Genomic DNA, 25,094 nt, shown 5'->3' with positions numbered 1-25,094 from the left:
CTCTAGTGGCTCCTCGGCCTTCAGGTTGGGGGGTACCCATCAGGTGCTGGAGCAGAGGGTCTCAGACAAGCACCCTAATCCCTTCCGCCAGGCCGCGGCCAACATGGCTGGGGACAGAGACATTGGAAGGTGGTCGGTTCAGAACCACCGGGACACCAAAAGGGATGCTGTGGTGATCGGGCCTCCTCCAGCCCTGCTGCTCAGAGGTGCCCGCCTGGCAGCTACTGTCACCCACGGGCCGTGTGCTGGCAGGGAATGCCCACCCAGTGCGCCACCACTTCTGACCGCTGAGAGCCTGCTGGGCCCGTGGGTCCTGGCGACCCTTGCCCACCATGGCTCCTGCCCCTCCGGGCTTATAATCCAATCTAGAAAAGAAGACTATGCTCAGGCCCGCCTGCCATTTCCGAATTAACCGCCTCCCTTTCTCTCCTGCCCCATCTCGGCTCACCTGTTCGAGGTGAGTCTCTCCCACCTGGACCTCCAGAGTCCCAGCCCCAAGAACGGCGAGCAGAGAAGAGACCACCTGAGAGGCCTGAGTCTGAGGCCCAAGTCCCTGCAAGTGTTCTGCTGGGAGCTGGGGCCTGCAGGGCCTGGGCCTCCTGGTGTACTCCACTCTCTCCCAGGGACCAGCAAGCACCCTTCACCTCCGGCCCGGGTGCACTGTGCTTCCCCTCCACGGAAAGAAAGTAAGAAGGAAAAAAATAAAAGGGGGAGTTAAAGAAAGGAAGAAAGGAAGGAAGGAAAGAAGAAAGACCAGATTGGACTAGTACGCTCATGGAACGATCCCTGGTTCGCCCCCCCTACCCCCCAGCCCTGGGCCAGAAGATGGCCTGGTGTCTCTGGCACCAGGGCCCTGGCCCCTCTCTCCAGGAGGAGACGAAGTTCCCGGAGCGACCTCCCCAAGATGTTTTGGCACCAGCCGGAAGGCTCAGGCAGCCCCTCCGGGCCAGCTCTGGCCCCCCGCTTGGGCCCCCTAGCGCTCCCGGCCGCCCACCTGCGGCCTCACCTTCGGGAAAGACAGCGCGCATCTTCAGGTAGCTCGTGGTGAGTCGGATGATGGACGCCTTGTCCAGCTGCGAGGTGATGGCCGATGGCAGCGGGAGCAGCTTGGCCAGCTCATAAAACTCGCCATTTTCCTTCTCCCTCCTGGTCTTGGCCGCATTCTTCGACTTCTCCTTCATCGCGCCTCGGCTCCGGGCATATTAGACCCGGCCGTGCTCCAGGCCCGCGGAGCTCCGCTCTGGCTGCAGCGGCGGCGACGGGGAAGGGGGCCCCGCAGACCAGGTGAGTGGGGCGCCGGCCGCGGGCAGGTGCGTGAGGCCGACCAGGGGCACCAAGACGCCTTTCTGCAGCCGTGGGCCGGGAGCTCGGCGCAACCCGGGGACGCCGCCCCGCGCTCCTCCCGCCACCGCCCCGGGCGCAGCCTCCTCCGGGCCGGACTGTCCCGCGGCGACCCGAGCCCTGGCTTCCCGCTCGCTTTGGCTCGCTCTTCCTTCCTCCCTCTTGTCTCCCCTGCCTCGGCTTTCCTTAGGGGTGGAGAGTGGCCGGCGAGGAGGCGGCGGTGCTGTTTAGTCCTTGGCCGGGTGTTCGTACCCGCTGCCGTGAGGCCCCTCCAGGCTGGAGGACGGCACGGGCGGCTGCGGCTGCGGAGCCATGGAGCGGGAGGGGAGCGGACGCGGCTGGGGCCGGCCCGGGTGCGCTCTCCTGCCCTCCCTGGCGGTTCCCTGTGCCTGGTGATGCGGCGCCCGGAGCCCGCGATCTGTCGCGAGGCGCAGAAGCTCAGCGGTCCACGTGCAACCGAGCCGCGTTTGTTTATGGCGGACCCGCCTTCGGGCGGAGCACTCGGCCGCCGCGTCCCGGGGAGGAGGGGGGGCAGGAAGGGGGGGAGGGACCGCGGCGGGGGCGGGGGCGGCCAACCTCGCCTACCGACCCCACCGCGGCCCCGGAGTCACAGGCGCGCCTCCCTGTCGCTGCCTCCAGGGACTCTCCCGGGCGAGACCCGCGCGCTCCCGGCCTGGAGGAAATCGCGGTGAGTGCACAGGGCGCGCGGCGGGGACCGGCTCTGGCGGGCGGGTCGCGGGACCTGGGCGCTAGGAGGAGCGGCGGGGTGGGGCTGAGGAGGAAGCTAGGGAGGAAGCGGTACGGAGACCTCGTCTGTGGCTCCGGCGCAGGTACTGCGCGGGCGCTGCCTGAGTGCCCTGCGGAGGACTGAGTCCTCCGAGCCCGCGCGGGCCCCGAGCCCTCGCTCTCCCCAGTTTGCAGGTCCGAGAGCCGAAAGTGGTGGCGGTGGGGAGGCCAGAGGGGAAGGACCACCCCCCTCCCCAGGAAGCGGCGCGAGTAGGGCTCGGAAGTGACCCTTATGCCCTTTCTCTCCTGTAAACAGGAGAGCGAAAGGAGATTGGCGCCTTCCCCGGAGGGGTTGGAGGCCGCGGGGACGCGCGGATCGGACGGAGAGAGGGGCGGGGGAGCCGAACCTACCGGTGAGGCCTTGCCCTGGGCAGCGGCGGGAACAGGGCCCAATAGTACCCGTCCCTGCAGCCCGATCCAGTGCGGCAGGAATTTCAGGGAAGCCGGCTGGGGCGGGTGCTTCAGGGCGAGGAGCACCGAGCGAGGGTCATCGGACAAGCGTTCGTGGTGGCCAGGGTGATGGGGGCAGGAGGCAGCTGGCGCAGGGAGGCGCAGTCGGAGACTGCGGCCGTCCGTGGGGCGTCCCGGCGCCTTCCCTCAGGGCCACACTGGACCTCGAGTCCTCTTGTATACCCCACCTCACTGTCGGTGCCTGCAACCCCGGAGGATCCTCCTAGCTACCCCGGCCACGAGGTAGCCCCCATCCCTTCCCTTCTAGAAGCCCGAACCCTCCGGACGCAGTGTGGACGCATGCACTGGGAGGACCCCAGCTTCCTGGAGGCGGGGTCAGAGGGCAGCCGCAGTGGACGCAGGGCGCGGGGTCCTGGGGTCCCTCGGACGTGTGCCGAGGCTGTAGGCTGTGGGGGCCTGATCTGGAGGTCAGCTCGGGAGGGGAGACGCCGGAGCCTTGGGGCCCAGCGCTAGGATCTCCGTTCTAGGTGCCTTCTCTCTCCCCCGGCCCGGGAGGAGCCTGCGGCTCCGCGCGCTCACTGCCGTTACAATGACTTGGTGCTCGCCTCCCTCCCCCGCGTCTGGAGGGCAGGGCCTACAGCGACCTCGTCGGCAGCAGGCGCTCCTGACCCCTTTCCAGGGACCTCTTTGAAGGTCAGAAGTTCGATGGCGTTGGAGGCGTCGTAGTTCCCTCGGTGGGCAGGACATCGTGCGCAGACCCGGGCTCGGCCTCACCTGCCCCGGCGCCCTGCGGAACCCACAGCCGTGGCCTTGCTCGAAACCACCGAGCCGCGCGAGCTTCGGAGTTGGTGCCTCCCCACCAAATGCCGGGCGCATGTAGGAACCAGCGCTTTTCCTTGGGGTTTCGGATCCAGGAGCGCTTTCCTTTTTCCAGCCGTGAGCGCAGAGGGTCGGGGGTGGGGCACGCGAGCGGCTCGGGTACGTAGTGGCCAAACGCAAGGCTCCCGGCCCGCTTCCCCGCCCGGAGTCCTGCACCCCGCTGCGGGGACAGCCGTGGTCTCCCGGCTTCCGGGAGAAGGAGCTCCAGGGGGGAAGGGATTGCCGGCTGGGCCCCGCCGCCGCTTGCTCAGGCCGCCCCCGTGTGCGCTCCGGCACCTTCCTGGCTTCGGGAGGATTTAAGGCTTCCCTCACCCCCACGATTTCCGATCCTCAATTATGGACCCGGGAGAATTCCTCCTGGGCTTGAAAGGGATTACCCAGATCGCAGAAACATGGTTAAGTGCAAGTGGGAGAAACTCGACAAGTAACAGGAACAGAAACGTTCCTTAAACCAAAGTTCCCGGATTTCACGGGAAATTGTACTTGAGATCTCGATACCCGCTTTTCAGCAGTGGCAGCCGCTGTTGCATCTGCGAGACATGTTCGAATCGCGTGGTGTGAGACGTAGCATAACGGAGCGTTGGAAGATTCACAGATGTTTGGCTGTGGGGCACTTTAGGGCCCACAGTGTGCTCCAGCAAATGCCCAAGCGGGCCTTTTATCACCTTCCCCCCAACACATTCATTCAACACACACACACAGCGCGCGGAGATGGGCCTGGGCTCCCGCACAGCACCACCGAAAGAACACAAAGTACTTCGGCGCGAACTTCGAGGTTTCCCCAGTTGGGAAGAATAGTGATGTCTGCGTGGAATGGCGAAGGAAGAACCCCTGAGCTTGGATGGGGTCATCCTAGGGCTCTCCCTGCCGAAGGGAAAGCCTGAGGCCCTTAGGACACCCACAGGATAGAAGCTCTGTGTAAATTGGAAAAAGCACTAAACGCGTGCTAATTGGAGTGATCAGAAGCCGGTGGCCGCCGGTTGGGACACCTACTGCGTAGTCCTTGCTCCAGGCTCCTGGTGCAGCGAGTACCTCCTAGTCTATACTTTGAGTCGAAAGTCGAGCGCTTCGCGCAGAGCACGGAGACGGGCCCGCAGGGGAGAAGCATAGGGCAACGAAAGACCCCTCAGTCCCGGGCATCACCCAGAAACGGCGGTTCTCCTACTGGCCCGGAAGGAGTTGGCAGAATCTATAATGACGAGAGGCCGGGGGCAGGAAGAGGGCAGGTGGAAAGAGGGGTCGGACCATGAGTCCAATAAGCTTTTGCAGCGCTTGCGGGACGCCACCAGCCCCAGTCTGTCCTGCTTCCCAGCGCCTAGGCGCACCCCGAGGCGCACGAGCACGCCTCCGCATACCCCCCACCTCTTAGAAATTTTCCATTAGGAAGCTGATCTGGAAGAAATTGAGGCGCTAAGAGGAAAGGGGCGGGGCCCGGCCGCCCCACATCTGCTTGGATTTTCCGCTTCAGATGCTCCGCAACTGTTTTTCCCCGGGGCCGCACCCGGCGCCTACCTGAGGCCCATCCTCCGCGGAAACCGACTTTCGCGTGAGATCAAGGGGAAAACGCGCAGATGTTCCACTAGGGATGGGCTGCTGCGGTGGCAGAAGGGGATCAGAGACTTTGTCCCTAAGGAGGTGGGGAGGGGAAGACTTCTCCCAGGCCTAGCACTAGATTTGGGGGAAGGGGTTGGAAACTCTGAAGTGCTGTTTAAGGAGAACTTCAACCGCCCAAACAAGCCGAGACAGCAGGAAACCCAGGACTATGGACATGTGAACCTATTCGATTTATAAACTCTTGTCTACACAGGCAATTAGCATGATGTGGTTACTTCAGAAAATCCCGCTTGGGTTCAGTATCACAAATGTGACTATTTCAAGGCTGGGAGGCGCGTTTGGTCTGAGCTATCTGAAAAGTTACTTCGATTTTTCACTCCTTTCCTTGTGTAAGACCCGTGGAGATATCATCAACTTTTTCTGGGGTCATTGCTACTCCCAGAAAGGCTCGGACAACAGTTACAACATTACTACCCATTGTATAAAAGTAATTACAGATATCCAGAGCCATTTCGCAATGATTCGTTCCTTGAGAGGTCGAGACAGTAACTCGCTCTGCTCACACGTTCCTAAGTAGTAGAGGGAGAGAAGTTTATTTCTTTTTGTTTTGTTTTGCTTTTAATAAGTTGTTTCACTGGAAGTTACCCCTTAGGAGAAAGTGTTCGCTTTTAGGTTGGTCGGCTTCTCTCTGATTATTTGATTACATCACAGTAACTAGGGCAGATCCGCCCTCCTGCACAGGGTCCTGGGGTCCCTTGGTGCTTGTGTGTTCAGTCCTCGGCAGGGTGCCCCAAGTGGCTCTGCGGGGGGGGGGGGCAGGGAGGGGAGGGAAGGAGGCACCATCCAGTGGGGGATCATTCCCACCTCCCAGTCGCCTATCCCGGCCTGCTCGAGGCTGACTCTGCTCCCTGGGATTCCGGAAAGAGCGCAGTCCTTCTCGGACTTGGTTGTCCGGGACGACTTCGGGTTCTGGGATTGCGGGCTTGAGGGGGCCCGCCGGGGCAGTGCCTCCTATCCGAGGGACAGAGTAGCTACTGCGTACTTCTCTCCCTCACTCAAGGCGATGCATTTACGGATCAAAATCAGTGTCACTGGTAATTAATTATAGTGATTAGCACAGTCCCCAGCGAGGGCCACAGGGAGCCACTGAAGCCGCGCCAGGTTTGGGGAAACGGCCACACGTTTCTTCTAATTTTACCTGGGGGGCGGGGGGGCGGTGGTGAGAGGGCAGCCCTTTCCTCTGCACTCCTTCGCTGTCTCCCAGCCCCAGCCCCGCTTTCTCCCCCGTCTCTGAGAAGGTGCCCGGGACTTTGGCACCCCTCCCCGTTGCACACACATCCGGCGTCCTCCGGAGAGAGCGAGGATTCTATTCTGTTGGAGCGCACGCAGCGCCCGGCGCCCAGGGGCGGCGCTCAGGGACCAGCCAGGGATCCGGGCCGTAGGAGAGGGGAGCCGAGTGTCCTGCGCCGACCTCCTGCGCCCTTTCTACGACCCGGCGGCACGAAGCCTCCGCAGCCCGCTCCCAGAGTGCTCTCGCTCCGGCTTAACAGAAACGTCGCCTCAAAGTCCTGGTTCGGGGAGAGGCAGCCCATCCGCTCCCCGGCAAAACCTCGCTTTTCGCCTCCAGCGAGCCCGCGGTCATGTCTGGAAACCCTTGAGCTGGAGGAGTCTTTGCAGTCTGGTGTGCGCTGAAATTCCTCAGTGGTTATATCAATGACATACCGCCTTGAAATCCGAAAACTAATTAGTTCATTAACGACGGCGCTGAAACCGCCTTTCAAAAAACATCAACCAAAACTTTTCCTTAAAAAAAAAACTACCCACCAGAGACACATATTTCTGCACATCAAAGAAAGCACAAACATGATAGGCTTAATTTTCTTTTTCTAGCAGGTAATAATAGTAATAGCCAACCCTTCATGTAAGGCTGACTATAATATAGGGCTGTTACAATGCTTTAAAGACACAAACTCGTTTTATTTAATTAATATAATTATTAATATAATGTTCGCAAAGCAAAGCGAACATTGAGGGAAACCTCCCTAATCTAAACAAATCTGTAGGAAGAGGTACGCTAATTCATTCGCGGTTTAGTAGAGAAAGTTACAGAAAGGCCAGCGGGCAGGCGGGCCGGCTGGATTGGCTCCCTCCAGCCTGGCCTGAGCGCGCGCAGCCGTCCCAACCCGGGGCGTGAGCATCTTCCTGCTTCGCGCAGTTTTATTTTTCTCTTTAGTTTTAAGGGCTGGCATGGAAGGCGGGTTTCCTGAGAGGTGTGTATCCTCTTCCATCCGTGGAGAAGGAGGAGACGCCCACAGCAGAGGGCCGTCCCGCGTCAGAGGTTTCGGGCGCGCCAAAGCCAGATTTCAGAGCGGCAGGGGGCCACGCCGGTAGGGGGACCGCACCCCATCCGGCATGGCACGCAGGCGGTGGCGGGGCCCCCTCGCCGGCTCTCCCTGTCCTGGGACGAAATCCCGCTTTGGAACCTGCGGGTCCCACTCGGGGACACGGGCCAAGCTTCAGGCTTCCCCGTCGCCAGAGGTCTTCTCAATTCCGCAGAAGAGACTCGGGACTCCTACTCCCCGCGCTGGGTGAGGGCCCAGAAGGAGATTGTTTCCGACAGACTTCGCGGTGTGGTTCCCGCCTTTTGCGCTCTCAGAGTCTCGGGATCGCCCGCGTGGTTAGAAACGCGGCCTGGGCAGGTTGGCGGAAGGGGGCGCAACGCGCACGGCCACTGGAGAGGCTCAGTAAACACGGAGGGGTCAGGGGCCTCGGTGCGCACGGAGCCGGCGCAGTGCACGAGGGAGTGGGGAACTCGAGAGCACGCGTGCGCGCAGCGTTCACGGGTGGGGCGCAGTGTACACTGGAGAGGGCCTCGGTCCTCACGTAGCCAGGCGGGCGGGGAGCTGGAGCGGACGCGGGTGTGCGCGCTGGGAGGTGTGCGGCACGCTCACTTGCGTGAGTGGGGCCGTGCGGACCTCGTCTGGTGCTAGCCGGTCTCCCGTGCTCCCTGTACACGCTCGGCCTCGTCTCCGCTCCTCCCCCCAGATTTTTTCCACGTGGGAAGTAGGGACCAGAGGGACCCGGGGTCCGCGTGAGGTCTGGGGAGTGGGTGAGAGCTGGTGTATGTGGATGAAGGGAAGTCTGGTGGAAATTAAGAGGCCCGTACTTTCATCTTGGCGTCGCCAAAGATCCCTGAGCCGTCCCCAGCTCGCGCGCTCTTAGACCGAATCTGGAGTCGAGTTCTCACGCTGGCGGCTCAGCTTTCTTGGAGGGAGATCCGGCGCGGTTCCCAGATCGAGGAAGAAGGTCCAGCTCCCCTCCGCCGTTCTTCTCCCCCTCTTAACTGCCCCAAGACAAAATTCCTTTTAGGTGCCAGAGCAAATACCCTGGAAGAGGAGGTACGGGGTAGAGCACGTTTTCGTATAAAAGGAGAATTTTAAATTTAACACTTTTCCTCAATTCAAGAATATTTTCCCTGGCAAAAGTATCGGTTAGCTGATAAACTACAGGGTGGATTCAAACCGTGTGGCTTATGAATATTTTTGGCCCCAACTCCAGCACCGTCTTCATTTTTTAGAGAGCGGAAACAAAATAATCTTGGTTATAGCACCAACGTTCTTTTCGCCCAGCGGGTGTAGACAAAGACATTATTTAATCTGACTACGGAATTCTCTGTACTTCTCTCCCAGACGCTTTTGAACCAGGCGGGGTGAGCCTTCGGGGGCCGGGCAGATTTTCACGTTCAGGGGCACTTTGTCTTCGCTTTCCGTTTTACGGGAGGGGTGGTCAGGGTGTGAGTGTGCGCGTGGCTTCATGGAGTTGTGCAAATGCTACGCCGTTCCCAAGATCAAAGCTCATTAAACCGCTTTATTATGGTGTTGTGAGACTTAGTTTGAATCTTGCATTTCATTTTGAAGCGTTCCTACCGATTGCCGGGCCCTGAGCAGGGCGTGGGGGGCGGGGGAAGGTGGATACTTGGAAGAGTTTATTGCGAAATCTAACTTTTGAATAAATAGCAAGACGGCGAGGGGAAAGAAATGGGCGGTGGTGAACGCCGTCGGAGGGGAGTGGCCCGGTGACCTGGCGAGGCAACAGGCGCCAGGTGCCACGTCTTTTGGGGCTCTCAGCACGGTCTGGACGGAAAGCGAGAGCCTCAAACACTTGTTGAACACTTTAAACACGGTAGTGAGCACTGGAAAGCGCCTGTGTGAGTCTGTTTTACTCCCTGGACCGTTGGGGGCCAGGGAGGGAAAAGCCCAGCTCCATGGCTCCCCAAGCACAAATAGTTTTAGTGTTTATTGATGTCTACTTAAAGTAATTGACCAGAAAATACCTCCCTGTTTAAGCAACATAAAGCGTGCTCCTTTGAAAGCTAATTGACCTATTTATATTTCTGTTTAGCTTGATGTCTACATCGTTATTTTTGCAGAAGCTGTCAACTCTGCCAAAGAAAGGAAGGTGGAAGCCGGGGAAGCTGCACCTGTAGAAAGTGCTAGAATTTCCAGGCTTACCCCGCCCAACTGTCATTTAAGAGTACTTGGACCTTACCTGATTGTTTGAGATCCAGCAGTTGGATTTTCCTAAGTAAATCCCAGAAATGGAAATTTGTGCTCATTATCGTGCACAAACACTTGAATCTCTGAGTGGCCTGAATTGATCCAGCAGGCAAAGATCCTTCCTGCGGTGGACATAGCAGATCCTGTAAAAGCTGGAAACTTTCAGCCGAGGGTAGAAAGGCAATAATTTAGACACACAGAGAAAATGCCCAGCTAGGAGAAAAGAAAAAATGCTCCAAGTGAAGTTAGAAGATTTATATTTGTACAAAAATCCTTTGAACCTGATTTGACAGTAAATGTATTTTGCTAGTTATGTGGGTGGATCTGAATTTCTCAGCGACCCTCTGCATGTGTGAATCTGATTCACTCTCAGCAAAGATGACTAATGGATCTTTTAGGAATCTATGCTTTAAAGTTGATTTTCTGCATTGGTTGTGGAAGCAGCTTCACTTTAGATACTTTATGAGATGGTTGTCAAGGGAACCCAGGGTAAAATTTCTCAGGAGTGTCTCTAAAAACCATAATTCATAATTAAAAAGTGACTCATAGAAATCACCAGAAAAATTATGGCAAGTTATGTTCAAACATGTTTTTAGGCCATGTGGAATAAATAAAATCATTAAGGTCTGGTTGGGTAAGACCGCCTCTCAGCCTTCCTCTGACTGTGCCAGGAGGACCTGATATAGTTTCATAGACAGGAGAGCAGCCTGTGGAATGTGGGACAAAGGGCATCTGCATTTCCTCCAGGTATTTCCTATATTGATAATACAAGTTATAATTCCATCCGTTTAAAGACCCCTGAATAGTATAGTACAAGAGGTGGGTAAGGTAACACTAAAAGGAGTATCTTTTATAACCGAAGGGTTTGGGTTTTTTTTAAGGGGCAGTAAAGACTGGGGAAAACCCCATGTGATAGAGTCTGAAAGAATGAACCCATTGGAACATAGACCCACCTGATTACAGGTCAGATGAGGTTGTTTGGCACCTGAGTGGTGAAATTCTCAAGACAGACCCTCTTGCCACCAAACTGCTCTGCAGGAAAAAGCAGTTCATTGAGATCCCAAGGTTTTTGCAGTGCAAACCTCTTTAGCTGGTTGTGATATAGGTACAACTGTTTCCTGGTGGAGAAGCAGGGCCGGGCTTGTCAAGGCAACTTAGTGGCCTGCACTGGTTAACGCAGCTTCCAGAGGCATTGGGTTTACAGTCTAACTTATTTTGGGCATTGGTGAACTGTGACTATGTATGTCAGTTGCTAATATTTACATGGAGAATCAGTATTTACTAGGGAAGTTATTAACTAATCCAAACAGAAACAGTTGCACTTGCTAAAAAATGCTCCCACTGAACTACTACCTAAAAGAATAGATGCAATTTCCAACCCCGTGTGTGGTCACCCAGATGCGCCGTGGTGTAACTTATTAAGTCATTTTTGACCTCCTCGCAGTCAACTAAATCAGGGGACTGTGTGGTGAGTCACCTGGCGTGTGCAGGTGGCTAAAGCAGACAGATGGAGGGCTGCGTGTTCCAGGCGCTCATTATTCATGTGTAGTCTAGAGCTGGCCTCACTTAGGAGCTTGTACATCATGTATCAAAAGGAGTGCAGTTCTTTGCGCTGGGGAGCCCTCCCACTCTCCTGCTCGCACACATGCTGTTACTCATTCAGGAGATATCCCTGGGTGGCCACAGTGCGCCAGGCGCAGAGCCAGGCATTCGCATGATAAAAGTGAGTCCCTGCCATGGAGGCATTCTCCATCCTGATGATGACGTTGACTGAGAATCTGGCCTTCTAATGTGCATCAAGGTTCTTAGAAATGTTCACAGCTTTTGAGCTAGTAATTCTATTTCTCATCAACTGAGAGATGAGAAACGCTGTCCTATGGAAATCATTTCTAATGTGAAAAATGCCTTTTTTAAATGAGTATTTGCACAGTGGTTAAGAGGGCAAGATGTGGTGTCAAATCTAGTTTGGCTTCTCTTTAACCCTGAGTTCTGTGATCTGTACATTGGGGATAGAAGCTACCTCCTAAGGAGGTTGTGAATTTTAACTATAATCATGTACCATACAATTCACCCATTTGAAGTGTACAATTCAGTGGTCTTTAGTGTGTCCAGAGATATGTGCAATCATCCTCACAGTCAGTTTTAGAACATTTTCATCACCTCAAAAAGGAGCCCCATTAGCTGTTAACTCCCTGTCCTCCAACTCCTATCACCAGTCCTAAGCAGTCACTAATATACTTTGTCTCTGGATTTCCCTACTCTGGACGTTCATATGAGTAGAATCATATGGTATGTGGTCTTATGTGTCCGGCTTCTTTCACTTAGCATGACGTTCTCACAGCTCATCCATGGTGTGGGATGTATTGGGACTTCATTCCTTTTTACGGCTGAATAATATTCCATTGTATGGATATACCGCAGTTTCTTTATCCATTCATTCGTTGATGGTCATTTGAGTTGTTTCCACCTTTTGGCTGTAGTGAATAATATGCCTCCAACTTTTATTTTTGCCTTGCAACAAGTTTATGATACACATTTAATACATTTTATAACAAGGAAAATCTGGCCTGGGTAACTAGTACATTTGAGTTTGACAGTAAGGAGAGGGCAAGAGTGTAGATTTCATCCTTGGATCAGCCAGTTAGCTTAGTACACGTTAAAACTCTCTTCTAAGTCATATTTACGGGCTTCATCTGTACGCCCACGTCCAGCAGACTAGTTTATAAGTAATGTTCTTGGTCACCAGAAAAATGAGACTATGAGCTCATCCCCACTAGTCAGAAATCAGCTCTGTGGCTGGTAGCACTGATTGTGGTAACGTATCAGAGGTCCTGAGATTTGGGTTTTGGTATTTTCACTTCTACTGGGTGTTGGAAACGTTCTGTATCTTGATCTGGGTTGTGGTTACATGAGATTCATGGGGAAAATTCATCAAGCCCCATACTTAAGACTTGTGTAAGTTATAATATTTAACTATGTGAAAGTTACACTCCGATTAAAGAAAAGAAGAAATGGTAACCAAGCAGTTTCCCTCAGATCTCCCTTTCACTCACCCACTCCCAACTGCTGCTTCTTCCTTTCTGGCCATTTCTAAATGACCACAGGCTCATGCCACACAGCTGGTAAGGGACAGAGCTGGGATTTAATCCAGCTCTTACTCACTTGGTGTGGAGTGTTGCTTTCACTAGGAACTCTTCCAGTGCCTAGAATCGACTTGATTTTTGAGACTTGGCCCCAAACCACATGGCTAATGAGTACTGAGGCTGGTCTAGGGGCCCAGATCTTCTGGATCTGGGGTGCATGCTTTGTCCGTCCTGTGTACCTCTTTACCCCCAGCACCCAGCATCATACTGGGCATGTAGTGGATGGCCAATAAATATTTGTTGAGTCAGTGTTACCAAGCAGAGTTATCACCAAAGGCCAAGCAGACTGCCCACCTGGCAGTTGCTGGAAAAACCAAGGCAGGAAATTCAATTCTTATTTTTTCCCCATGGCAACACCAGTGGATGCTGGTCTGTCACAAGCACATGGAAAGTTCCCACTGGAGGTATCAGAGCTCTCTGGCAAGACCCGTAAGTGTTAATTTTAGCTTTCAGTGACCGATGCCCTTGTATAACTTAATGGGTCAGTAGGAACATGAGCTAAAGCCAAGAGTAGTTGCTCCGAGAGCTTTCCTTTCAGGTCGAGTACTTGCTGAGTTATTCAGTTTGTAGAAGACTTGCTACTTGCACATTTATTTGGAGAGAGTTTCTGCTGTTTTGAGTGTAGCCGATTTTGAGTGTAAGCGAGTGTAAGCGATTCCTTAAACATATTAGCAATCTATCCTATCTATCAATTTTCCCCGAGTTCATGCATTAAACATGAGTTCAACTCACAGTGTCAAATGCCAAAAGGCTATAGCAATGACCATAAAACAAACAAAATGCTTGCATGTCCCTAGATATACTGAGTTGAAAGATACATAGGTTGAATGTCAATTACTTGGACTAAGGAAGTGAATATCTGCAGGGGTCTCCATGTCTACCCAATTTTCCTCCTTGAGTCCCGGTAGGAAATGAGGACGTTCTATGTAGAGAGGCGACGCCTGTGCTTCCGGAGGGATAATATCTCAGCCGCCATTTGCAGCTGCCCTGAGGTCACTGGGGACAGAAGGACTCTCTAGCTGAGCACAGATGCATGCATTTGATTTTGTGTATTGTCTGCTCACATACTGTACATAACCCATCACACTGGCCTCAGGTGCATTAGCTGATGAAGGACCTTTCTGAACTGTTGCCTGGTGGTGGTCCCTGCTGGCCCATAGTACAGCTTCAGAAGGTTGTGTTCTTTTTTTAGGGTATGATAATGATATTGTAGATAACCTTTTTAAAAAAAGGTTCTTATCTTTTAGAAAGAGACCAAATTATTTACAAATACCAAACTATTTTTATTTATTTAATTATTAAAATATTTTTAAAATTAGAGTATAGTTGCTTTACACTGTTGTGTTAGTTTCTGCTGTACAGCAAAGTGAATCAGCCATACTTATACATATATCCCCTCTTTTTTGGATTTTCTTCCCATTTAGGTCAGAGCACTGAGTAGAGTTCCCTGTGCTATACAGTAGGTTCTCATTAGTTATCTGTTTTATACATAGTAGTGTATATATGTCAATCCCAATTTCCCAGTTCATCCCACCCCAATACCAAACTATTTACAAATTTTAAAATATATCTAAAGGAGAAAGTGTAAGTTAGGATGTTATAAGAATTTTTCTCCAAGGGTACATCTGCTATTCCAACCTCTCAGGTTTGACCTCAGTGCATGGTCTCAGGAGTTCATTATAGACGAAAGCCAGGAGCTACAAAGGGGAGTCAGCCAGTTCTGTGATCTTCTGACCTCCTCAAGAAGACAGTCTCACATGTGTTTCCCTCAGCACCTCCTCTCCCCTCCTCCTCTGTTATCACTGAGACTTTACCTGGTCTAAGCTGTGCCTTGAGGTATAAAGGGAAGCGAGGCCATCTACATAATTTGCAGGGCACAAGGTAAAATGAAAATGTGAGGTTTCTTCAAAAACAGAAAAAAAAGTGACATTGAAGGTATTAACATAGAAAACTTTTCTTTTTTCTGTGGTCTCTCTCTCAACCTGTCATCATGTTTTTGTATTGCTATTTAATGTCACTCCCCGCACCCCAGTCGTGAGGATGCTTTCAAGGTGAGCACAGACCTTCACAGGTGTCCAAGGGCCCCATTGTGGGGCTTAGTGCGCCTGCATGCAGCCCACCAGCTGCTGGTTCTCCCTCCCGCCTGCCCCAACACTGATACAGTCTGACCTGGCCAGAGGCAGCTAAGTCAAGCCAGGGATATCTCCTTCCCACAGCCTGTGGGCAGCCCCAAAGAATTATAATCTCTGCTCCAGGACACACTCTACACCTGCAACAGGGATGGATGAGAGGGCTTTTCTACCAGGTTGTCCGAAGAACATGCCGTGTTGTCTGCAAATAATCACAGTTTTATTTCTTGCTTCACAATCACCGTATCTTTTAGTTTATTTGTTTATTGCCTTATGGTTCGGACTAGACCTTCAATGCAATTTGGAGAAGTCGTTAGAACAGACATCCTTTCCTCATTTCTGGTCTCAAGAGGAAAACTTGATTTCAGCATTAAATATCATGTTTGCTGCAGGTTTTTTTTTTTTTTTTTTTTTTTTTGCGGTACATGGGCTTCTCACTGTTGTGGCCTCTCCTGTTGCGGAGCACAGGCTCCGGACGCGCAGGCTCTGCGGCCATGGCTCACGGGCCCAGCCACTCCGCAGCATGTGGGATCTTCCCGGACCGGGGCACGAACCTGCGTCCCCTGCATCGGCAGGCGGACTCTCAACCACTGCGCCACCAGGGAAGCCCTGCTGCAGGTTTTTAATAGATACTCCTGTTCCTGCAGATTGAGCAGTTTCCTTCCTATTTCATTGTCTTCTAGCTTCTATTGTTCCTGTTGAAAAGTCAGTTGTTGGTCTCATTGTTACTCCTTTGAATGTCATGTATTTTTTCTTTTCTGTAACTGCTTTTAAGATTTTTTTTTGTCTTTGGTTTCCATTAGTTTTACTGATTTGCCTAGAAACAATTTTCTTTGTATTTATCCTGCTTGACTCTGTGGTTTAATATCTTTTGTCATTTTGGAAAATTCTCAGCTAGTAAATCTTCAGATATCACTTCTTTTTGTCCCCTCCATCATCTTGTCTGCATTCCAGTTATACCTGTGTTAGATTTTTACACTAAGTTCCACATGCTTCATATGCATGTTTCTGCGTTGTTCACCCTTGAGATTTAGTCTGGTGTTCAGACTCAATCTGATTTCCCTTTCTCTAAGGGTATAGTCCTGAGATCCCAGTCAAATGCATTTGAATCCTCAAGGCTCCTCCTCTCTGGCAGGCCTTGGATTCTAACTTTTGCATCTCTAGCAGCATGGCTTGTATTAGTTTCCTAGCATTGCCATAACAAATTACCGCAAACTTGGTGGCTTAAAAACAACAGAAACTTATTCTCCCATCGTTCTGGAGGTCAGGAATCAAGGTGTCATCAGGGCCATGCTCCCTTGGAAGTCTCTAGGGAAGGACCCTTCCATGCCTCTTCTATCTTCTGGTGACCCCAAGCATTCCTGGATTTGTGGCTGCATCACTCCAATCTCTGGCTCTGTTGTCATATGGTCTTCCCGTGTGTCTCTGTGTCCTTGTCTCTTCCTATAAGGGTGCCAGTCATTGAATTGAGGGCCCACTCTGAGTCAGGATAATTTTATCTCAAGATAACAACTAATTACATATCCAAATAAGGTCACTTGCTGAAGTTCTCGGAATTGGGGGCTATACTATTTGCTGCTCTGGTTCTACTGCCCACATATGTCTTTTTTTTCAGTTGTTTGTTTTCTACCTATCATGTTAGAGGCCAGGTCATGTTAGAATGCTAGGGAAAAAAAGTCTGTAACATGATGTTAGAGGGTGGTGTCTAATATGAAACAGATCATGGAACAAGAACAGAAAGCAAAGCAAACAAGCAAACAAAGACAAGGGAAAGATCTCGGTCTGTCCACAGGTCAGAGAATGGGTCTGATTGGAAGCTCTAAGCAGTTTGGAAGGACATGTGGGCATCTGGGCTTCCCTGTGGGGTGATTGAGAGGCTCTCTGGTTTTTTCACTGGGGTCCCCAACTATGAGTATCTATAAGGTTTTTAACTGGAGCCATTTAGTTTCTTTTTGGTTAAATCCTCCCATTTCTTTCCTGGGGAAAAAACCCCTCATTCCAGTGTTCTGGGAACTGAGTGGGAGAACTTGGCTGCTCAGCATATAGAGGTTCACTTAATTCTCCTACTTTCCATCCAGGGTCCTGCTCCCACCTTCTACTCTGCCTGTTGTCTCTGAGTTCAGGGCCTCTATAAATGGAAGATTTGGAGACAAAAGCATTTCGAAAAGAAGCATACTTTAAAAAGATCTGTAAAGAGCCTCCAGGGGCTAGAAGGACTAGATCATCAAATAAAAATACAAAAGGTATCTAAAGGAAAAAAAAATCCACAAAATGACCAAGGTTACTGAGATTACAGTTAGTCTGTGCATGGCAGGAAACAGCAAATTCATCACACGATTGTCATATCCACCAAGGTCCTGATAAATCTCCAAACAGCAGCATTGCCAAAGTCCGGGATAAAGTTGTTTTTGCTAGGGAGCTAGTGACTTACAGGAAGGGCTCAAGGTTTCCCTCATTTTTCTGACCCTGTTTTGTCTGTTTGTCTCAGGTACGATGTGTTTTTTCCTCTCTATGGGATGAGATGTGCGTGATTACCCAAAATGAGATGCCACTTGGCTTCTCCAGTTCCACCTGGTGGTCACATTTCTGGTCCTGAGGCACATATTTAACCACATGAGTTTGTTTTAATGATTTTTTAATTCAATATTTATTCATTTGATGTTTTGCTTTATTTAATTAGTAGTTTTATCTACATAGGTATAAAAAGAGGTGAATAATAATAATAATACACTCCTTGTGTATGGTTAACAAAACTAGAGTCATATGCTACTAAGACCCAAGAGTTAACTTTGCCTGTGAACTTCCTACTCATTCATGTCTGAATAGTTTATTATTATCAGCTCATCTACTGAGAATAGGAACCAAGAACCGACCATTCATCTTTACCAGGTTTTGCCTGCAACGCCTGTATCTGTAAGGACATCTCTTACTCAAATTTGTCAATGCCTCGTTGGCCCGTGATTCTGTGAGTTGACTGGGATCGGCTGGGTGGTTCTTCTGCTGCCTGGGGCTGCAGTCCTCTTGGGGCTCAACTGGGCTGGGACATCCAAGATAGCTCATCCACCTGTGACAAGAAGCCCTGGGCAAGACTACCTCTGGTGGAGTGCCTCGGGATTGAGAAGGCACGAAGGGCTCTCGTCCTGAGAACCAGGCTCTGGAAGGGGACAGGAGGGAGGCAAAGCCGGAAGCCAGCTCCAGAGTGTTGGATGGCAGGGACATCTAGACAGCTGGGCTGGCTGGAATGCTGGATAGCGGGGCCTTTCTTTCTTTCTCCATCGAGTCCCAGGGCTCCCCTCTCTCTGCTCTGGTTTCTCCATGGGCTCTTTTCAGCAGGTAGCTGCATATCTCACGAGGCAGATCAAGGCTCCCAAAAGCATAAAAGCAGAATCTGCCAGGGCTTCTGAAGTCTTAGCCTGGACCTGGCACAGCATCACTCCTGCCATATTCTATTGGTTAAAACAACCACGGGCCAACCCAGATTCCAGAGGAGGGGAGATAAATAACATCACTTAGTATGGAGAATGGAGAATGCAGAAAAATTTGGAATCATCTTTATTCCACCACACGAAACAAAATCTGTGTTACTTGCCTGGGACTGCTGTAACAAATTACCACAAACTTGGTGGCTTGAAACAACAGAAATGTATTCTCTCACAGGTCTGGAGGACAGAATCCAAAATAAAGGTGTCAGCAGGGCTGCACTCCCTCCAAAGGCTCTAGAGAAGGATCCTTCCTTGCCCCTTCCAGCTTCAGGTGGCTCCAGGCATTCCTTGGCTTGTGGCTGCATCCCTCCAATCTCTGCCTCTGTCTTGACATGGCCTTCTTCCCTGTGTCTGTACCACTAATATCTTTCCCCTTTCTCTCTCTCTCTTTCTCCTTTTTCTTTGTAAGACACTAACAATTGAAGTTAGGGTCCATCTCAAATTCAGGATGATCTCACTCAAGATCCTTACCTTGGGACTTCCCTGGCACTCAGTGGTTAAGACTCCACGTTTCCTATGCAGGGAGCTAAGGTTCAATCCCTGGTCGGGAAACGAAGATCCCACATGCTGTGTGGCATGGCCTTAAGAAAAAATTCTTAACTTGATTACGTTTGCAAAGACCCTATTTCCAAATAAGGTCATATTCACAGGTACTGGGGTTAGGACTTGGATGTATCTCTTTGAGGGACAAAATTCAACCTGTAATGCAAGCACGACTCTTTTTATTTATCCTGCTTGGAATATGTTGTACTCTCTGGCGATGTGGCTACATGTTTTAAATAGTTCTGGAAAATTTAGTCATTCTCTTTTAAAATATTACCTTTCTTCCTTTCTCTCCAAATTTTCCTCCTGGGTTCCCAGTCATGTATGTACTAGTCCAGGGGTAATTTTTTTTTGTCTGTAAAAAGCCAGTGAGTAAATATTTTAGGCTTTGGAGGCCATTTAGTCTCTGTCACAACTACTCAGCTCTATCGTATTGTAAAAAAAGCCATAGGCAATACACAATCAAATGAATGTGGTGGTTCCAATAAAACTTTATTTACAAAAACAGGTGGCTGGATGAATTTGACACACAGGCCATAGTTTGCCAAGCACTTTGCTAGATCTTCTTGTTCTTTTTCTGTAACTTTTATACTTTTTCATATCTTTCTCTTTTTCTCTCTGCTGTATTCTGGATAAGTTATTCAGATATATTTTCCAGTTCATGAATTCTCTCTTTAACAGTGTAATCTACTGTTTAACTTAAACATTGAGGTTTTTTTTCCATTGGTACAGAAACATTTGTTTTGTTAAAAATAATCAATAGGGCTTCCCTGGTGGCGCAGTGGTTAGGAGTCCACCTGCTGATGCAGGGGACACGGGTTCGTGCCCCAGTCTGGGAGGATCCCACATGCCGCGGAGCGGCTGGGCCCGTGACCCATGGCCGCTGAGCCTGCGCTCCGCGATGGGAGAGGCCACAACAGTGAGAGGCCCACGTACCGCAAAAAAAAAATCAATAATCTGTGTGAATTTTGCAAAGAATATAAAAAAGTGACTGACAAAGTACTAGATGCAAATTTAAATGAGAACTCCCTCCACTGGTGAATAATACATAAAAGGGTGACCTCTTCAGTATTTATATCCATTGCGTTTTCCCCCAACAGTTTTGTTATTAATTTTTAAAAGTTCGATTTGTTTTTCTCCCTGATTCTACCAATTGATGCCTAATGTTTTCCTGTTGTTTGTTCATACATTATAAGTGTATCCATTCTTTAGATGTTTTACACTTCACAGTTCTGCAGGCTATTGCTACAGTAGAAACATCTGTAGTCCTTGGGGGTCTACAGCTGCTGTTTCTTGTTTCTTTTGGCTTTTGTTCATAGTGACTTGCCTTCCCAAGTATTTGTTGATTTTTGTTCGTGAGGTAGTGCTTGATTTTAATTTGTGGGATTCCTGCAAACTAACTTGAGAAGCCTCTCCTCCGAAGAGGGTCTACACCTCCTTTTACCCATAGATGCTAAAGCCCCTCTTTTCCATACAGTTCACCCCAGAATCCTTCAAAGATTTTTTCTTAGAGTAAGTATCTCAGATTTCGGTCCCCCTACGGGATTCTACCTCAGGACAGCCCTACCGCCTCCCTGTTGCCATAGGTTCAGGCCAATTCCTGCCATGCAGATACCTGGTTACTGCAGCCCTGTCTCCCTCCTGGCCTCTCAGCCAGCTCCTGACCACTCCTGTCCTAGTTCTTGGTGATTCCTGCTCAGCCTCTGGTCAAAGAAACCCGGAGAACCCCACCCCCTTCCTTTCCTCCCTGCCCGCTCTCAGACTCAGTTTTCCTTTGTCTACATGTCTGTCTGTCTATTTTTTTTTTTTTTTTTTTTTGCGGTACGCGGGCCTCTCACTGTTATGGCCTCTCCCGTCGCGGAGCACAGGCTCCGGACGCGCAGGCTCAGCGGCCATGGCTCACGGGCCCAGCCGCTCCGCGGCATGTGGGATCTTCCCGGACCGGGGCACGACCCCGCGTCCCCTGCATCGGCAGGCGGACTCTCAACCGCTGCGCCACCAGGGAAGCCTGTCTGTCTGTTTTGTGGCAGCTCTGGAGATCTCTTCCGTCTCCAGAAATACGTCGTGTCTGAGATCTTGTTGTGAAGCAAGCCAGCCCCAAAGCACTAGTTTCTCAGGGTCTGGAGACAGTTCTTTTGTGAAACTTAACTTGACACAGACATATACACTTTGGGAACTTGTTTGGTGTCACTCTAGGTGGGAACAAACTGACTTATAAATGGAGGAGCTTTGGTGCCTACCCCACAGGTGGATGTGAGGATTAAATGAGATCACCTATAAGGAAGATCGCATCCCTGGACACAAGGTAGGCACTTAATACATTCAGTTCAACTGTAAAATGACAAGCACAAGGGACCTTCTCCAGGATTCAACCCTGCATGTGATTATTCACCTTCCCCTTAATCGTGTCTCCCTGTCCCCTCCAATGGATTATCCTGCATTCCCACCATAACCCTTGCTCTGAGAGAATGCTAGGATAAATGTATACGTGAACACTGCTTAAAAGTGTGGCCCCTTCCAGCGATATTCGTGTTTTGACCATGGGCAGGTCCAAAGGAAGGAAGCTCTAATTGTAGCATTTGCGACATTGACCTAGTTGTTCTGCAAGGTCAGAGGGAAGAGGTATTGGGGTTCTAAGCCTTGCTGGCTCCCCTGAAATCACGCTAAAAGTGTTCATTGGCCACTTGCTTAATCTGACAATAGAGACTGCTACATTTGGAGAAAGGCCTGTAATTATTCCTGGCCTTATTAACATGAACAGCTGAAAGAATATGATGCAAAATCCTCCTACACAGAAAAAACAACCAACTGAAAAAACAGCCGACCTACTACACACTCACATTTATTTCAGTCTCTGAGCAGAGTTGTGCTCTGCTGAGTTATAATGAGGAGTGAGTTTTCCGAGGGTGTGATTTATGAGCCTTTCACAGATGGGTTTTAAATGGGGCCACTGACAGTTCCACTCCAGCTATGGCTGGGCTGGGGGCTTTGGGGCTCAAAGGAGCCAAAAAGAGCTGGCGAGAGACCAGAGAGGGGCTGGGTGGGCGCGTCCCATTGCCACGGGCCAGGGGCACGCAGCCAACCCCGGCTCTTCCACTTGTGAGCTGTTCCACTCGGCGATGCTGGGTTATTCAGCTTTGTTTCTCTCGAGGAAGAAATAACACGTGTTGACATGAAGATTGAAAGTGGGATCTCTCCTGTGCCCCAGTCGGCACCAGAAATGGAAACATTAGCACTTTTTTCCTGCTTATGCTTCTCTCTCCCTAGAACTGTTTGGTGGTAAAGTTAGCATTTCACTTGATTTTTTTTTCTTTCTCTCTACGTATTCTCTACATATTCTCTCTTGCATATTCCAACCAGGAAAGTGAGGATGGTATGTCGATTGGAAAGTGCCCGCCCCCTCAAGATATGTCAACAGCCTAATCCCTGGAACCTGTGAATGAGACCTTGTTTGGAAAAAGGACTTTGCGGATGTGATAAGTTGGGGATCCTGAGATGAGGCGATCATCCTGGATTATCCAGGCAGGCCCTGAACACCATCACACGTGTCCTTTACAGCAGGGATGCAGATGGAGATTCGGCAGATGCACAGAGGAGACGTGATGCAAAGATGGAGGGATGCAGCCACAAGCCAAGGAGCGCGGAGGAGTGCCAGCAGCTACCAGAAGCTAGAAGAGGAAAGGAAGGCTTCTCCCCCAGAGCCTGGGGACGGAGTGCAGCCCTGCCAGTACCTTGATCTCAGACTCTGGCCTCCAGAACTGTGAGAGAATAAATTTTGGTTATTTTAAGCCATCCAGTTTGTGGTAATTTGTTACAGCAGTCCTAGGAAACAGATATAACTGACTATGCCTCAAACACCCATTCCAGGAAATGGATAAGACTGTAGTTTACACCCCCGTGTGCAGCCCCTCACTGCTCTGCTGCGGGGTGCCCACCTGCTGGGGCAAGGCTTGTCTGGGAGCCCTAGAAAACGGGGCCTGCAGCAAAGCTTGTGTGCTAATACTTTTTTGGGGTGGGGAGTGGTAGTGCAATCCCAAGGAAGAGTGAGGGAGAAAGGGGAGTGAAGCCGAAAGGGAGGGAAGGAAACACAGGCAAACGGTCACAGTTTCTTAGGGGATACGGCTGCGTGGCCCTGGGAGACACCTCAGGAGAGGCCGTATGTAACCATTCTACTTGGAACGGGCTGGGTGGGGGGGTGGTGGTGGTGGGAGGGGCCAGGAAGGGCAAGCAATTATCTGCTGTTCTCTCCTGGCAAAGATCGCCCTATCCTTCTAGACTGTAGCTCCTAGCACTTGCTAGAACCTTCGTGGGTTGGGTCAGGCCAGACCTGGGTCCCGGAGCTATGGCAATTCCTACCTTGGGAGGCACAATGGAGGCTGTGATAGGGTCTCACCCCTGGGGGAGGCTAAGAGGAGCTTGGTGACGGTGGGAGTGGCACGAGACCACTCTGGAGCCATTCCAGCTAGGACTGTGGACAGGAGGCTGGCAGGGATGGGTCGATCAGGGGACCACGTAAACTGAGTCAGGTATCACGGAGGCTCTGGGCTGGTGGCCAGCACCAGTGTCTTCTTGCTTTATGGACTTCCAGAAATGGGGGGGACCTAAAGGCTTACACACACCCTGCCTAGGTCCCCAGTGCCTGTGATTCCGTTTGCCATCAATCTCCCACTCGGTTCATTGTTTCTTCTGCTCCCCTGCTTGTCACCGTGACTGCTTGGCCTTTTGTGTGTTCCTCTCATCCCTTTGTCTGCATAGATATCCTCTCCCATCCTGTCTAAATGCACATCCAGCCCCGCTCTCCCCGGGGGTTCAAGCTAATCTCTCCTATTTCGGCATTTGATTAGACATCGTCAAGAGAAATTCCCTTTAGGTTTACAGCACAGGGATACAGAGTCGGGAAGGAGAAAAAGAGTCTTTAACAGACAAAACAGGCACCAGGGACGCTGTTCTCTTTAGGCATGACAAGTGGAAGAAAAGACTCATTAGGGAGAAGAGACCTTAGGCGGTTGTCAAATTGAATTTTGCTGGATGAGGGGTGGATCGAGGTCATGCATGTAGGTAACCCTCGTGCATACAGTCAAGCTGTGGGACCCCTCCTGTGGTCTCATGTTTGGTCCACAAAACCAGACATGAGGAATGGCCTCTTTGTGAAGACAAAACACTGAAGCCTCTAGGATGTGGAGGTGGGCAAGGGAGAAGATGACCGTGTCCCCAGCCCTGGACGGAGCCCTGGACGTCCCCCTCTGCAGCCCAGTGGGGAATGGGTGAGGAGTGAGTATTTCGGTGCCTGGGAAGGAGGTTTGCACAGTGCCGGGCACCAGGTCCCTGAGGGGAGGCGGCCTTGTAGACAGAGGCCACAGGATTGGAAACCAGATTGGATGGATTGGAAACCAGACCCAGACAGACAGGGGTGGAGTTGTTGCTGGGTCATCAAAACACCAGGAAAAGGAATGACCAGAGTGGACAGACAGGGAGCAGAAGCTCCTGGAATCACCTAAGACTTAAGTGTGGAATTGACCTGAGAACCTGAATTATCTGAAGAAGTACTTCAAAGTGACTTCATTTTAAATGGCGACTACCTGGACTTCAACTTGACTTGGCAAGATTAATATATCCTGCCACTAACAGAACTGAGGGCGTGAGAGCTAAGTGAAGTTACAGTAAAAGGAAAATCTGTGCCCTGCCCTGCATCTGCAAACACAAACCAAGCCAGTGTCAGTGGGGATCTATACTCACTGCACAAGCCTGCATCACAGCCCCTTGGAGCAGCTCTGTCCCGACTGCAGGCAGGTTGTTGGCTGGGTCTGAGGACCAGGGAGGCCAGAGGAAATCCCACAGGCTGAAGATTCGGGTTTTCACAGTGCCTTAGAGACAGCACAGTGGCAGGGAGCGTGGGGTAATCCACGTGGCCACATGAAAAGCCCTGCATGATGGCAGCTGTGGGCAAGGTTGATGGCCACGGTCTTTGCAGAGATGGCTCTGTCAGGACCTGTGGTCAGCAGTTCTGTACCAAAGAGGATGACAGTGAATGTATAATGGGCCCCTTTCCTCCTCCTCAATCTATCGTTAATTGTATTGGGTACCCATTTAATTCAGACTTTGATAATACCAAAACGTCACTTGATCTTCAGGTGATCAAGCCATCAAAATGCCCCCCACCCCCGGCCCTAACAGCTTTGGCCTGGGGGGGGGCAGCTGGCTCATTTCACAACAGAAAGAGCACTAGTGGTTGATACACTGACTTCCGGGGGCCAGAGACGCTGAGAATCG

At 51.1% G+C, this 25,094-nt stretch overlaps 1 protein-coding gene and 1 long non-coding RNA gene across 3 annotated transcripts in view; one reads left to right on the top strand and one right to left on the bottom strand.

Annotated features, from left to right (window-relative positions):
* The window catches only part of SIM2 (SIM bHLH transcription factor 2), a 48,267-nt gene extending 46,469 nt beyond the window's left edge, over nt 1-1,798 (bottom strand). For both annotated transcript variants that reach the window (XM_067739459.1, XM_067739460.1), the window contains exon 1: nt 1,007-1,798. In XM_067739459.1, coding sequence (XP_067595560.1) covers nt 1,007-1,181 — 175 coding nt within the window. In that variant the 5' untranslated portion in view covers nt 1,182-1,798. The remainder of the gene's footprint in view (nt 1-1,006) is intronic.
* Nucleotides 1,799-1,880: 82 nt separating this feature from the next.
* Nucleotides 1,881-22,612, top strand: LOC137225441 (uncharacterized). Its single transcript, XR_010943845.1, has 3 exons — nt 1,881-2,029; nt 21,021-21,129; nt 22,185-22,612. It is a non-coding gene; the product is annotated as an uncharacterized lncRNA (long non-coding RNA).
* The last annotated feature ends 2,482 nt before the right edge of the window (nt 22,613-25,094 follow it).

This window comes from Pseudorca crassidens, chromosome 5, assembly GCF_039906515.1.
Source record: "Pseudorca crassidens isolate mPseCra1 chromosome 5, mPseCra1.hap1, whole genome shotgun sequence".
Taxonomy (NCBI): Eukaryota; Metazoa; Chordata; class Mammalia; order Artiodactyla; family Delphinidae; genus Pseudorca; species Pseudorca crassidens.
This window is presented reverse-complemented; position numbering and strand designations above follow the sequence as displayed.